Source organism: Lolium rigidum, chromosome 3 (assembly GCF_022539505.1).
Source record: "Lolium rigidum isolate FL_2022 chromosome 3, APGP_CSIRO_Lrig_0.1, whole genome shotgun sequence".
Taxonomy (NCBI): Eukaryota; Viridiplantae; Streptophyta; class Magnoliopsida; order Poales; family Poaceae; genus Lolium; species Lolium rigidum.
Window position 1 is genome coordinate 27,010,225 of NC_061510.1, and position 13,966 is coordinate 27,024,190.

The 13,966-nt window shown below is 46.0% G+C and overlaps 2 protein-coding genes across 2 annotated transcripts; one reads left to right on the forward strand and one right to left on the reverse strand.

The window, feature by feature from the left end:
* The first annotated feature begins 4,194 nt into the window (after nt 1-4,194).
* On the forward strand, nt 4,195-6,179 carry LOC124695276 (cytochrome P450 78A9-like). The gene is made up of 2 exons (XM_047228137.1): nt 4,195-5,257; nt 5,556-6,179. Exons 1-2 carry the CDS (start codon nt 4,208-4,210, stop codon nt 6,177-6,179), a joined length of 1,674 nt encoding a protein of 557 aa, XP_047084093.1. The 5' UTR covers nt 4,195-4,207.
* Nucleotides 6,180-8,036: 1,857 nt separating this feature from the next.
* On the reverse strand, nt 8,037-13,269 carry LOC124701335 (ATP phosphoribosyltransferase, chloroplastic-like). Its single transcript, XM_047233390.1, has 11 exons — nt 12,985-13,269; nt 12,815-12,874; nt 11,589-11,702; nt 11,423-11,488; nt 11,213-11,320; nt 11,036-11,119; nt 10,520-10,621; nt 10,304-10,417; nt 10,149-10,229; nt 9,238-9,357; nt 8,037-8,505 (listed from the first exon to the last, which is right to left on the reverse strand). Exons 1-11 carry the CDS (start codon nt 13,252-13,254, stop codon nt 8,410-8,412), a joined length of 1,215 nt encoding a protein of 404 aa, XP_047089346.1. The 5' UTR covers nt 13,255-13,269; the 3' UTR covers nt 8,037-8,409.
* Nucleotides 13,270-13,966: the final 697 nt, after the last annotated feature.

The following is a 13,966-nucleotide window of genomic DNA, read 5'->3' on the forward strand; positions in this document are numbered from 1 at the left end:
TGAAGACACTGCTTAGGGAAAAAAAATATTGCATGTATCTTCGCGGAGGAGTAATCTTCATCGGAAAAAGCACAATGAAAGTATCTACTGCAGATCAACATTGTTGAGACGTCTGTAACACAATTCAAACTACTATATCTCTCAGGAAAAACTGGTTCCATAGCAGTTCCCAGTCACTGCGCGCGGGGGGGGGGGGCACCGCCCCCAGCTTGCATAGTGGAGTTTTTTTTGGCTTTTGCCCCTCCCCTCATACCATGAAATTTTGTGGTTTACACTCCCATATATTCTTGGAAAACTCCTCCATTGTTGCGTGGACATCTTTGTTTCTATCCTAACAAGATTCAAAGCTCTTGTGGCTGCCATGCCCGGCCCTGATACATCTGTGGCCGGTCTAAGGTTGTCAGATCGGTATATTAGGTAATATCGTTTTCTTGTCAGCAATATCATATCGTAGAATCATATCATAGTATCAAGATGCTATGAGATTTGTATTAATATGTATGTATCAATATTTTACCTCAAATGGATTTAAATTCAACCTTTAATTTGAATTTGAGCATATTCTTATCATGTAAATGATGCATTTAAATATGAGCGGCTTCATCCAATGCATGATAAAGCATACCTAATGATGAATCCACAAAACAAAAGACTGGATATGCTTGACAATCGGTATAAACAAATGGATAGTTGAGTGTTTTCTTGCACATACAAACTCCTTTTTAAGTCATATCTCCCAAACGTATTGATGTTGTATTGTTTACAAGTAATTAGCCTTGAGACTACAAAACGACTTTTACATTTTAGCTTGCCACACCGTTTTATCCATATTTTTTTAGCATAGACGTGTGATCGTACGATATCGTTTTATATATAGATACTAAAAATACCACGATACGTATCGGGATACTAAATCATAAAATACTAAGATACATAGTATAAGGATACTCAAACCATGACCCGGCCGTGACACGAGCTTTAGGCATGCAGGGGACACTACGGGCACGGCTGTCTCCGCGTCCGTCCAGGCGAGGGGTTAGGCAGGCGACCCAACGGCCCTAGCGAGCTCGGGTCTATCTACTCTTTCAGATTCCAGATGATGTCTGCGTGCAAAGGCGGTGAATTCTGAATTGTCTGCGATGTCTCTCGATCGGGCAATCAGCGGCAGGGGCAGTGGAGACGATCCGGGATTTCTTCCTGTCTGCCGTGCGTTTTCCGGTGAACTTCTCTGCCTCGCAAGTGGCCGGAGTAGTGCCTGAACATCTTCTACTAACATGTCGTTCTGGGACAGAGACGCCTTGGTAGAATATTAGTGAGGAAGAGACTAGACCGCCTCGTAAATGGATATTTGAATGCCGTCGTTCTCGACTTTTACAGACCAAGTGCCTTGATTCAGGTCGGCGCGATCTTGGAAATGGTTTCCGCTGGTTTCAGCGTAACTACTGCAGTAGGTATACGCTGACTGACCGTCAACATCGTGGGGACAAGGTTATAAAAGTGCTGCTAGGAGTACTTCCTAAGGACTATAGATTACAGTTGATGAAGGGTGTGTAACATGAAACGGGCCTAACTCTTGTTGTTTACACACCAACTGTACGTGGTGCATGTTAGTCCAAGCTTCCCTCCAAGCACGCATAACCAATAGCTGCGCCAATTTGTAGACAGTATATATATGCTGTGCCTAGCTAGACCAACATGTTAAATTGTTAATACAAGAGTATGTAAGCATAGGGTTACTGTAGCTCCACGAAGCTCTTCCATATATACTAGCAAAAAAAAATAGTAAAAAGATACTAAAGCAGAAAATTTTGGACAAAACTATATTGGCAAGTAGATCATGGATTTATGGACATCATATGCTGTGCCCACATAGATACAAACCGATCTAAAGCTATCTACGCAGGAGAGATCGATGCGCTACTAACTTACTAACAAAGTACTCGTACAGGGCCACTACTAGTATTAGTAGCACATCTACACAGGGCTACGGCAGCTCCACGAAGCTCCTTAATTTACTATAGCAATTTAGCAATGAACATGGACAAAAATACTGGTAGTAGCAAGTACAACATGGGGTTTACAAGTACCTACTTCATTCGTCCCTAAATAGCTGGCGTACGTATCTAGCTAAAAAGTTAATGTCTTCTAAGTTTGACCCGTTGCATATACTAAAATACTAAGATTCATAATACCAATATCAGTAGATCGGTCATAAGAAATATTTATAATATATTTATTTAATATTATAGTTGTTGGTATTTCTTTCAAAATAATTGATCAAACTTAGAAATGTTGTTGACTTTTTTTACTAAATTTAACCACATGTTTAGGGCATGCACACTTAATGAGATGCTTAGAAAAATAAATCATATTTTACTTAAGCACCGGTACTTATTTATACAACAAAGATGCATAACTAGGCATCTCTCTTTTACATATATATTGGTGTTTACAAAAAAAATTACTCCTATAAAATGGACCTAGCCGAACCCTTATACAGCTTAGAGGAGTAAAGCCTTTACTTCTCGGCCGCTCGGTCCTCTAAATACACGCGCGGTATAAAAGTTTGGCTCTCCAACCTGCCTTGGTGTTTTCCTCAGACCACACTGCTACACCACTGGCAACGCCTCCGCTGACCACCAATAACCTCCACTGACACCTCGCTGCCTCTACGGCCATCTCGTCCCACTTAGATTCACCCACCATCACCGGAATCGACCCATAGCTCTGGTGCCATCGCTGTGTCGATTTCTCTTATTTGGTGCAATGCGGAGCCACGGCGAGCTCGATTTGTTGCAAAATGGAGCGGACGGAGATGGCATAGTTCGGACGCAGCAGAGCTGGGCGACGCCGAAATTGAAGGAGACTGGCGAAATCCCAACCGACCAACTAGGTTGGAGTTGAACCTTCGTCCTCTGAGCCCCCCTGCCCCCACCACCACCCGACGAGCTTGTTGCTGGAGATGATCCTCCTTGCAACTATGTCATTAGTGGGTGCTAGTGTCAGTGCACGGTAGGTTTACTATCTTTCAGATGGCATGTATCCTCCATGGGCCATGTTTGTGAAGACAATGACAAGTCCTCAAGGCACAAGAGATGTCACTTCGTCATGATGCAAGAGTCGACAAGGAAGGGCGTGGAGAGAGCTTTCGGTGTGATTCAAAAGTGATTTGCCATTTTTCATAGCCTTGCTAAGTATTTGAAATCAAAGGTGCTATTGCAACTAATGGCATGTTGCATCATCTTGCATAACATGATCATTGAAGAAGAGCACGTCATGGCAGAAGAGAACTTTAGTACATCTCCAATGCAGATCATGTGGGGCCAAAACATGATGCAAACAAGATACAAAGATTCCCCGCAGGGCATCGAAACATCGAGAATCGAGAGATTCATACTCAAATGCAAGATGATCTTGCCAAGGATCATTGGCTACTCCACGACACATCCTAGTCGTGCTTCTCCTTCATTTGAGCCATTCATGATATTCACTTCATTTTGGACTCTGCCATGTGTTTGGGGTTAAATAATTTGGTTTCATCGATTTTGGACACGGCGTATTTTATCACTAGCTTGGGTGGGAGGTCGGTTGGTATCGGCGAGTGTGCCTGTCCGCCGTTTCGTCGATGTGTGTTTGAGTGGGCTTATCCTTGTGTCGAGAGTGGACATGAGTCTGTGGTGTCTAGTTATATGGTTTTCGCCCGGTTTTCCGCAAATTAGCTGGACACTTTCTTCATAATTAATAGAAAAAGGCAAAGCTTTTGCCTTCATTTCAAAAAAAAAATTTGGTTTGTAAACTTATATTTAATTCTTTTGTAACATTCCATTTTAACATTATTGATCAGTTTCTATGTGTTTAGATTTGAATAACTTTATTTAGAAATAAAAATTTAAAATGTTAATTCTAGATGATCGGTTAGGAACCGCTTTTACGAGGAGCTTTTATAAGGAGTTGGGACAGAGGGAGTAACTTGCAGCCCTGGCAGTGGGTCTAAAGTCTAAACCGAGTTACTGAACAAGTACAACGGTCCGGCGGAAAAGACAGAGGCCGGTCCACTGGTCAATTTTTCAAATCTTTGATGTGCCAATGATTGAATCATCTTTGCAAATTGCAAGGACCGCGCGAAATCTTTTGGTCAGGAAAACCCTATAAATACCGCCTTCCGCGCAGCAAGCTTCGCTCAGAGCACAGCACACAAAGTCCAAGAATGGAGACCTCAGTCGAGAGCTGGTGGGTGCTGCCCCTGACCTTGATCCCAGCCATCTCCGGTGGCCAACACGACGGCAGCACCACCACACTAGCTGCCATAGCCACTAGCTTCGCCTACCTCGCCGTCTTCGCGTGCCTCGCGTGGGCAGCCGCTGCCCTGCTCTACTGGGCACACCCGGGCGGCCCTGCATGGGGAAAGTACTGGAGGGGAAGGGGGAAGAGCGTCGGGGCACGCGGCGCGATCCCGGGGCCGAAAGGGCTGCCCGTCGTCGGCAGCCTCGGTCTCATGTCCGGGCTAGCTCACCGCTCTCTGGCCGCCGAGGCGGCGCGCCGGCCCGGGGCCAAGAGGCTCATGGCGCTGTCGCTCGGCCCTGTCCGCGCCATCGTCGCGTCCCACCCGGACGTGGCCAAGGAGATCCTCGACAACCCGGCCTTCGCCGCCCGCCCGCTCAACCACGCCGCCTACGGCCTCATGTTCCACCGCTCCATCGGCTTCGCCGAGCACGGCCCCTACTGGCGCGCGCTCCGTCGCGTCGCTGCCGGCCACCTGTTCGGCCCGAGGCAGGTCGACGCCTTCGCGCCCTACCGCGCGCGCGTCGGGGATGACGTGGTGGCGGCGCTCCGCGGTAGCGCCGGCGTGGGAGGCGGCGTCGTGCAGGTGCGCGGCGTCCTCCGGCGCGCGTCGCTCTACTACATCATGCGGTTCGTGTTCGGCAAGGAGTACGCCGTGTCGGCGACGTCGCCGTCCGCCGGGGAGAAGAAGGGGGAGGTGGAGGAGCTGCTGGAGATGGTGCACGAAGGGTACGAGCTCCTGGGCAAGGAGAACTGGTGCGACTACTTCCCGGGGCTCGCCGCCGTCGACCCGCAGGGCATCGGGGCGCGGTGCGCCGAGCTAATGCCGCGTGTGAACCGCTTCGTGCACGGCATCATCCAGGAGCACCGTGCCAAGGCGATCGCTGGGGGAGAGGCGCGTGACTTCGTTGACATATTGCTTTCCCTGCAGGAGAGCGAGGGGCTCGCCGACGCCGACATCGCCGCCGTGGTCTGGGTACGTACCATTATCTAGACTTTAGCGTTTTCGCCAAATCGAACGTAGTCTTATGTCATCGGTTCCATTTTGAGTTTATGCATATCATTCCTACTGCTTTTGCTAAGATTCGTAATCCAAGTAAAATACCAAAACCTTTTTAAAAAGCTAGCATTTGTGCAAAATTAAAATCCACAAGCTTTGTCTCTTTCCCGTGTTCTCTTTAAATGCAAAGAATCAGATATGAGTGGATTACGGCATAGTATCACACTACATGAGTGAAATGAACAAACAAATTTGGTGGTTATTATTTTGTCAGGAGATGGTTTTCAGAGGAACAGACGCCATGGCCGTGCTGATGGAGTGGACCATGGCGCGCCTCGTCCTCCACCGCGACGTCCAGGCCAACGTGCACCGTGAGCTCGACGATGTTGTCGGCCGTGGAAACCACGTCACCGAGTCCGCCGTGCCATCCCTACCCTACCTTCAAGCTCTAATCAAGGAAGCTCTCCGTGTGCACCCGCCGGGCCCGCTGCTCTCGTGGCGCCACAGGGCCATCTCGGACACGTACGTCGACGGCCACCTAGTCCCCGCCGGCACCACCGCCATGGTCAACCAATGGGCCATGAGCCGCGACCCCGAAATCTGGGACGCGCCGCTCGAGTTCCGCCCCGAGCGGTTCCTCGCCGGCGGCGAGGCCCCGGACGTGTCCGTGCTCGGGGCCGACGGGCGGCTCGTGCCGTTCGGGTCCGGCAGGCGGAGCTGCCCGGGCAAGTCCCTGGCCATGACCACCGTTACCTCCTGGATGGCCACGCTGCTGCACGAGTTCGAGTGGACGCCGGCGGGCGCCGACACCGGCGTCGACCTGTCAGAGGTGCTCCGCCTGTCGTGCGAGATGGCCGTGCCGCTCGAGGTCAGGGTTCGCCCGAGGCGCCAGTTGTGACGCTGCTGCTGCTGCAGCCTGAAGGTTTGTTGCCACCATGATCGATCGACTTCACCGTGTAGTTCGTAGCCATGGCCCCTGTCTGCGCTTCACGACAGTGAATAAGCTGAGCTGCTGGTATAAAATGTGCACCAGCTCAGCTCGTATTTGGTTCAGAATTTCTAACTTGTGTGATGTTTATGTACGTGCCATCAGGTGTGACCGTGTGAGTATAAGGTTCCACACGGTGTACAAATTGCGAAGACAAAATCTATACAAGATTGTGTGTGCGGTGTGCTATAATAAACATCGTTGCTTATTAAATCTGCATGTGTTGGTGTGGGTCGCCTTCGAATGTCAGCAACAGCAAGGTTTATCATCTCCCGAATCTGAAAACGATCGCCAAGTTTATGGACGCTATTCTGTCTGGTCTTTTTGAGCGTTTGACTTTGAGACAATAGCTGCCCACAAAACTTAGGCCCCATTTAGGAATGGAAATTGAACGGTTTTCTACACAGCACTTTCATGTTTAAACAAACCCTGGTTTACTTGGAATTCTTTCAAATTCAAAGAGAGGAGCAAAATGGCACAAATTTTGAGAAGAGATGGTAGTTTTAGATGTCCCAAAGGTGACACGGAAGAAAATTTGAACCATTCTCCAACAGGATCATGCTGAATCAATACTCAAGTGACATGAAAGAGATATACAGAAAGAAGGAAATAAAAAATAAAACAAGGATTGGACAAGCTATTTCAGAAGGGAATCGAATAGACTTGCCACGGAGACCAACCCCAAAGGGATTCTTTTTTCAGGTAGCCCAATTATTCAGGGCGGCACCAACAAAAGGTAAGATGCGGCATACAAAGCATACACCCAACCGTACCCAGCTATATCAACTGGTACATACAAAGGATAATCCAACCAATGTCTGCCCAGGGAGTACCTTGGATGACCAACTGGTACTACATAAAAAGGATGATCCAGCCAAATAGCCAATGTCTGTCTAGAGAATACATTAGCTGAGCGCAGTACACGGCAGTAAGATATCAAAAATTCCATTCCACATGGGAGCTCATTTTGCATACATTTTTTGAACTGGGGCGACTTCTGTATATGAAGTAAACACTTCAGCCAGCACAAATATAAGTGATACTAACTGAGACAGCCCAAAGTCAAAGAAATCATGTCCAATCTTGCAGCAAGTCGTCGGCGGTCAAAACCATAAACCCTACAGTAGAGCAGCAACATTGGCAAGCAGGAATGGCAGCACAGGTGAAGTGCATTCTTGGTGGTGCTCCTCGAGTGCCGAGCTACGATTTTCTGCTGGTATGAATGTGCCCCAGCTCAGCTGGTAATTGGTTCAGAATTTCTAACTTGTGTGATGTCTATGTAACATCAGGTGGGACCGTGTGAGTGTGTCCGTGTGGGTATAAGGTTCCACATCGTTGCTCGACATGTGTATATGTGCACCTGTATTGTGGGTCGCCCTCTTATGTCAGCGGCAGTTTATGGTCTCCTGAATCTTGAATCAATGGGAAAGTTTATTGACGCTATTCTGTCTGGTCTGTTTGAGCGTTCTACATGACAACTGCCCAAAAATCCAGGCCCCGTTTAGAAATGGAAATTAATCTGTCATCTAAAAAATACCTATTGTTCAGACAAACCCAGGTTTACAATGAACTTTTTCAAGTTTATTGAGATGAGTAAAATGACGAGAAATATGAGAAGAGGCACTGGTTATGGGAAGTCCCAGATATGACATGGATGAGATAAAGAACCATTATCCAGCAGGGTTATGGTGAATCAATTCTCAAACGTGACATAGAAGAGATATACAGAAAAAAAAGGAGAACACTAAACATGGATGGGACAAGCTATCACAGAAGGGAATCAGATAGACTTGCCACTGAGACCCACCCCAAAGGGGTTCTTCATTTCAGATAGCCCAATTATTCAGGGCAGCACCAACAAAAGGTAAGATTCAGCATACAAAGCATAGAACCAACAACCCGGACCCCAAATCTATCAACTGGTACATAAAAAACTAATGCCTGTCTAGATGATACACTAGCTGAGCACAATATGCGACGGTACATACCAAAAATTCCTCACGCAACCACAGACATTCGACATTGGAGCTCACTTTGCATATATTTTCTGAACTCGGGTTTCTATATGATGTAGGCGCTTCAGCCAGCACAAATACAAGTGATGCTAACAGAGACAGTCCACCGCCAACCTTGCACCAAGTCACATTCCCAGCTCCGAAAGAAGTTGGCGCCACCTAGGAGTCTCCTCATTAAATATGTAGGTCAGTTTTGACACCAGGACTCCGCTACCACCAATCTGCAGTTTCAAGTTCATGAAACACGTAAATATTAGATGTACCATTATATATAAAGAAGCATAGTGTATATTAAGTACCAATACCATATGCGTTCTAAAAACAAGTCCTATATTAGGTTTGACATCATGTAGTTCTATTGTCCAAGGATTCAAATCTTTGGTTTCAAAAAACTGCAGGCAATGGCCTGCAGTTTTCCAATAGGCATGTCCCAGGGAGTTTGATTAATAAAATTTAAACATAAATGTTGATTCAGACCACTTCCTAAGTGATTCTGGTTCAGATGTATTGTTCACCAGTTGAATACAAAATTTTAATTTACGCATTAGGACATATTCTCCCAGTGCCCACCAGGATTTATGGTTCCTGGTGGTAATCAATTGGTTACCAGTTACCACCGTCCACCGGGACTTGAAAACAAGGTGCTGATTGCAGCAAGAAACCACAAAAAGTATGTGCATTGCTACTGAAACAGGTAACAGTTGCACACTTGTAGCTGCTGAATGGAGCTTACTCTAAGGTTTAACTACTTAGTCTTAGTGTGCACCATTGCAAACCCATTTTGCTAGTTACATAGGTAATATACTTAGCTGAAAATAATTGTCTGCCAAAGGCTGAAACACAACATTAAATTGTTGTCCAATGAATAAATAGTTGCCAACATGAAAGTATGAAACTGATAAGAGGTAAAAGGTAAAAGGTTTCTATATAAAAGCAAGAGGTAAAGAGCTTACAGATCTCAGTTGCTGAATAGACTTGTAAAGTGACTTTTGTGGAACTACTATATTAATAGCATAGTAGTCAACAGCGACATTGCCATCAAGGCTGCAATACACTGGACTTATAGTTGGGCCCTGTTCACATCAAGATGGAGTAAATGAAATCATAAGCTTGAGTTCAAAAGATAATACTCCATATTTAAAATTGTTAAAGTATGGATTAGCAATCAAGAGGAATGCTTTTAGTACAAGTTTACAATGCATGATCAGTTTAATTTCAAGTAACCAACACTAAAATTAGAATTTGGCTCGGTCAAAGGATGTTAGAGATGTTAGAGATGTCACGGCGTTAACACATTATAATGATAAATAAAATACAGACCACAAGAGAAATGATAGATGTTACACATCCACTTTCACTTTGAATGGCTAGATATTCCCTGGTCAAACAGGAAGGGGAAACATCTGTGTCGCTTATTTAGGGCTTGTTCAGTTTGGGAGAATTAGAAGGGGATTGACGTGGATTAAATTCCATGCAAGTCAAATTCCCCCCAAATCTACTCCAATCCACTCTAATCCACCTGGGTAGGGGATTAACTGAACAAAGCTTAGTGGGCACAGACTATAATCATGCAGATTAATTAGATGTAGATACTAGAAAGTGCTACAAATCTATAACCAATACAATTATATTTTCAGTTATGGATACTATCATACTAGACTGTATGAGCATAATAAATAAAATGCAATTTAAATATAGAAATAAAAATTCTAGAATCTACCCGCACAAATGTTCTCCATTTTTTTAATTATAATTCAGTTATGGATACTAGACTATATGAGCATAATAAATAACACACATTTAAATATAGAGATAATAGCATCTACCCGCACAAATGTTCTCCAAATTTTTTTAGCAACGATACCTGTAATCCACATAATGACGGTTGTTTGAGAACTCTCTCTGCCACTTCTTCTGCACTGTTGCCCCTCATATTTGCTGTTACCTTGTATAACAAAAGGTAAACTAAGTTAAGCAATTAATCCAGCATAATGTAGGACAAACTGTCTAACGATTTACCATTATCTTGCCAGACGCTGTGAGGTGAGCCTCTAGTCTTTCAAGCATCTCATGTGAAATCTCCAATGCACCTTCACGTCTGTTCAAAGATTTCCTACTTGCTACAAGTGCGGCCTGTGTAGTGTAGGAGAAATAATAAAATGAGCATGACTATTCTGTTTAAACAAATGGAACCGTTGGAACTTTGCGAGCCAATGCATGTGTGTGAGAGCTTACCTGGCTTTCCAAAATTACTCCACCCTCAATTTCCTTCAAATTATTCTCGCGCAAAGTCGTTCCACTACTCACAAGGTCCACAATAACATCAGCCATGCCCATCTGAATGGAAAAAAAATGAATTAGTGTGCATTACTCTTAGTACAATCTCAATAGATAGTGTCCTGTCCCAGCTCACAAATTAGCAAATCAATACTCGAGACAATATGTCAATATACCAGAGTAGCAAGGACAACTCCAGTGTTTATGCCATGTAAAGAATCAGATCTCACAAATGAAAAATGGAAAAATACGGCCTTATGTATAATATACTATTGTGTAAGTGACAACTATGTCTAAATGATAGCTCTTGATTTATCTTTATTAAGATATAAATAGAATAAGTGGTGGACAGAAATGGACAACCCAGAACATCTTGCAATCCAAATAGCGAAATACGAATGGAGGAGAGGGCAATCACAAGGACAGATGGAAATTAAATAAGAAAAGTGAACAAAAAGAAGAGAGCAAACTCACAGCAGGATATGACTCAAGAGCACCATCGCCAGATAGAAACGAAACATGCTTGAAACCTTTTTCTTTCAAAAACTTAGCACCTACCTGCAGCAAAATCCATAAGCAAAATGATCAACAAAGCAGTGTCGATGAGGGGGGAGCAGATCTGAACAAATTTAAGTTTATTCATGACCATACATATCCAAATCCTGTAACAACCCGCATTGGTCTTTCTTCTGTCCACTGAGGCATATTTACCAACTCCTCTAGAGTATTTATGTTTTGAAAAATACCTTCCTTGGGTACCTGGTCAGTGGTCACACAACACAATTTAACTAGTTCAGATATGAGCTTCACTTAAGCTATGGTGAAACTAATACTGGTAAATGCACTGGGACAATACCATACCGCAAGGGACAAGCGACAGTGTCCGAAGTCGAGAGCATCATGAATAATAACTAAATCATCATTGCCCTGTAACAGAAAATCTTAAATACATACCAGCATAGATCATAGGAAACTAAAGGTATGCACAAACTGAGTCGAAAGTTAACATTATCCCTCAGATACTTACCTGCCCAATTTCACTGATTATGTCATAACCCACAATGCCAAGATCAAGATCCCCTGAACACAGTTTACGAACAATATCCGTGGGCCTCTGAAGCCAAACCTCCAAGTTTGGCATCTGCATAAAGAAGTGTATTACAACTTTAACGTAGCCACTTATTACTCCATTTGTTTCCACAGTACTTCTTCAAACAGGAAACCGCATGGTATTATACATTCCAGTAGATTAACTAGACTTAGGAAGATTTTACAGTTCCACGACGAGTATAACTCTATTTCTGGGGATGAAAGTTTATGCATACAAGCTATAGCTGCCTGCTACATGACATATAACGGGATTAGCAAGCAGCTAATGGGAGGTGCAATCAGAAATAGGTGAGATAACACAACATGCCTCACATCCCATCCTGAAATTTTCAGATAGTCTAACAGATTTGAAGATACAGGTTCCATATTCTGGTTATTTTTGCTACCGTGATTTATCGGTGTTCTCTACATGTCCATGGTGCAGATAAACGCCCATTACCCGAGAAATTAGATGTTTGGGTCAATGTTGTTTTGAACAAACTTCCAATCTGACTCCATGAAGACATGGAATGAGTATTTTTCTGTATGACATCTCGACATACACAATATGCTGGTGATGCTCCTCTTAACTATTTTAAAATAATCAGACATTTAGAAGGCCACCATAGTACACCAATTGCTGTGGCGTAACTAGAGTGATTACAAGCGCATGGGATTCATATCGCAATGCAAGCGTGTTCTACTTGGGCATTGTGCTCCACCCATCATTACCCATTGGAGAGCATTGCTGGTGCATAGGTGTTTAAGCATGATGAAACGATTGTTGCGAAGAAGCGATAGTAACAAATCTAAGACATGCCCTCCTAGAGGGTGTTTTTTTTTTTTTGCGGGGAAACGAGATTGTATTAATTAAATGTGAGTGACATTACAATCCCGAATGATCCGGTCCAAAATAACTTCCGGAGCCGAACCTAACCAAACTTGAGTTCTATTCTCTACAATCCCAACTCTAGCTAACTGATGACTTGCGTCATTTTCTTTCCTAGAGGGTGTTTTTAACCTCTGATGATGTGGTATCTGTGAACCCATCAGGCCCTAGGGACCTGGTGATTCAGTCCCTAATCACGGCAGCTGCTCCTTATCCAGCGTAGGTGCAGTAAGTACATGTGAGTGAAGCGAATATGGGGTGGATGGGAAACTCACCTGCGGGATGTCGGCAATGTACTGCCGCGGGTTCGACTGAATGACAGTCAACTGGCAACTCTGCACCCCGAATCAGCACCACCACAAGAGCAGCAGCAGAATCAGCAAAACCATGAGATAATTCAATCCCAGAGAAGGCGGAGGAGAGCATGGGGGTGGGTGGAGATTACCTTGAGGAGGTCTCGGGTGAGGTCGGACATGCGGCCCTTGCTGGCGATCCCGAGGCGGACGGCCGTGCGGTCGGCGGAGAGCGGCGTGGCCGCCGCCGGTTTGATGGAGACCGCTGTGGCCGTCGCCGCCCGCGGTGCGTGAAAGCGAGCCCCGGCCGTCGGCGCCGGGGAGGGCGAGGGCCGGACGCGCAGGGTGGAGGACGGCGGCGAGGAGGACGGGGAGAGGAGGAAGGGCGCGAAGTCTAGGCGCACCCCCAGCATCGGCGCCATTGTGGTGTTCCCCTGGCTCGCTCTCCGGAGTGGCCTCTCGCTGCGGCGAAGCGCCGGAATTGCGGCGGCGAGAGGGAATGGGAGTAGGTAGGTGGGTGGTGGGGTTTTGGAAGGGGGCGAAATAGACGGTGCGCGGTGGGCCTCGGCGGCGACGGATGGCCGTCCGTTGCCGTGGATGGGTGGGCCCCAGCTGCGTGTGCGTGCGGATATTCGCGGCTCCGGCCTCCGAGGGACCCGTGGCGGGCCAGGTGGCTCCACGTAGGACGATGAGGAGATGAACATTTTTCTAGCACGCAGAGGAGATAAGCACCGCAGGGACCCTCCGGGCACGCTGAACAAAATAAAAAAAGCGAGGCGGACTCCTACATGTGATTATAACCGTTGGTTCGCGCTTTTTTTCTCGTCGCTCCTTCCTTTTCACACCTTCCAACCCTCCGCCGCCACTAGATTTGTCGGCCGTTTCGACTTCTGAGAGTCGGCACCGTCGTCGCGGTTGGCACTCTCGCCAGTCGTTCGCCGCCGCCGCTTCGCTAGCGCGTCACAGAATGGGGCATCAAATTCGCCCCACCTCCACGCACACAAGGTGCTCAACGACTTGCCAGGTAGGCGCGATTGGCCGCTGTTCGTTGCCTCGTATGTCGCGGCGCAATTTTAACCATTGATTTTGCTTCAGATATGGAAAGCGACGACGAGATGTTGCCCTACTGCTGGA

Excerpts from the sequence above, each read along its gene's own strand:
- LOC124695276 (XM_047228137.1), top strand. The coding sequence starts at position 4,208 with ATGGAGACCTCAGTCGAGAGCTGGTGGGTGCTGCCCCTGACCTTGATC. Across the intron at positions 5,258-5,555 it reads ACATCGCCGCCGTGGTCTGG|GAGATGGTTTTCAGAGGAAC; the intron begins GTACGTACCATT and ends TTATTTTGTCAG.
- LOC124701335 (XM_047233390.1), bottom strand. The coding sequence starts at position 13,254 with ATGGCGCCGATGCTGGGGGTGCGCCTAGACTTCGCGCCCTTCCTCCTC. Across the intron at positions 10,622-11,035 it reads CTCTTGAGTCATATCCTGCT|ATGGGCATGGCTGATGTTAT; the intron begins GTGAGTTTGCTC and ends TTTTCCATTCAG. Across the intron at positions 10,230-10,303 it reads CAGCGTCTGGCAAGATAATG|GTAACAGCAAATATGAGGGG; the intron begins GTAAATCGTTAG and ends TTGTTATACAAG.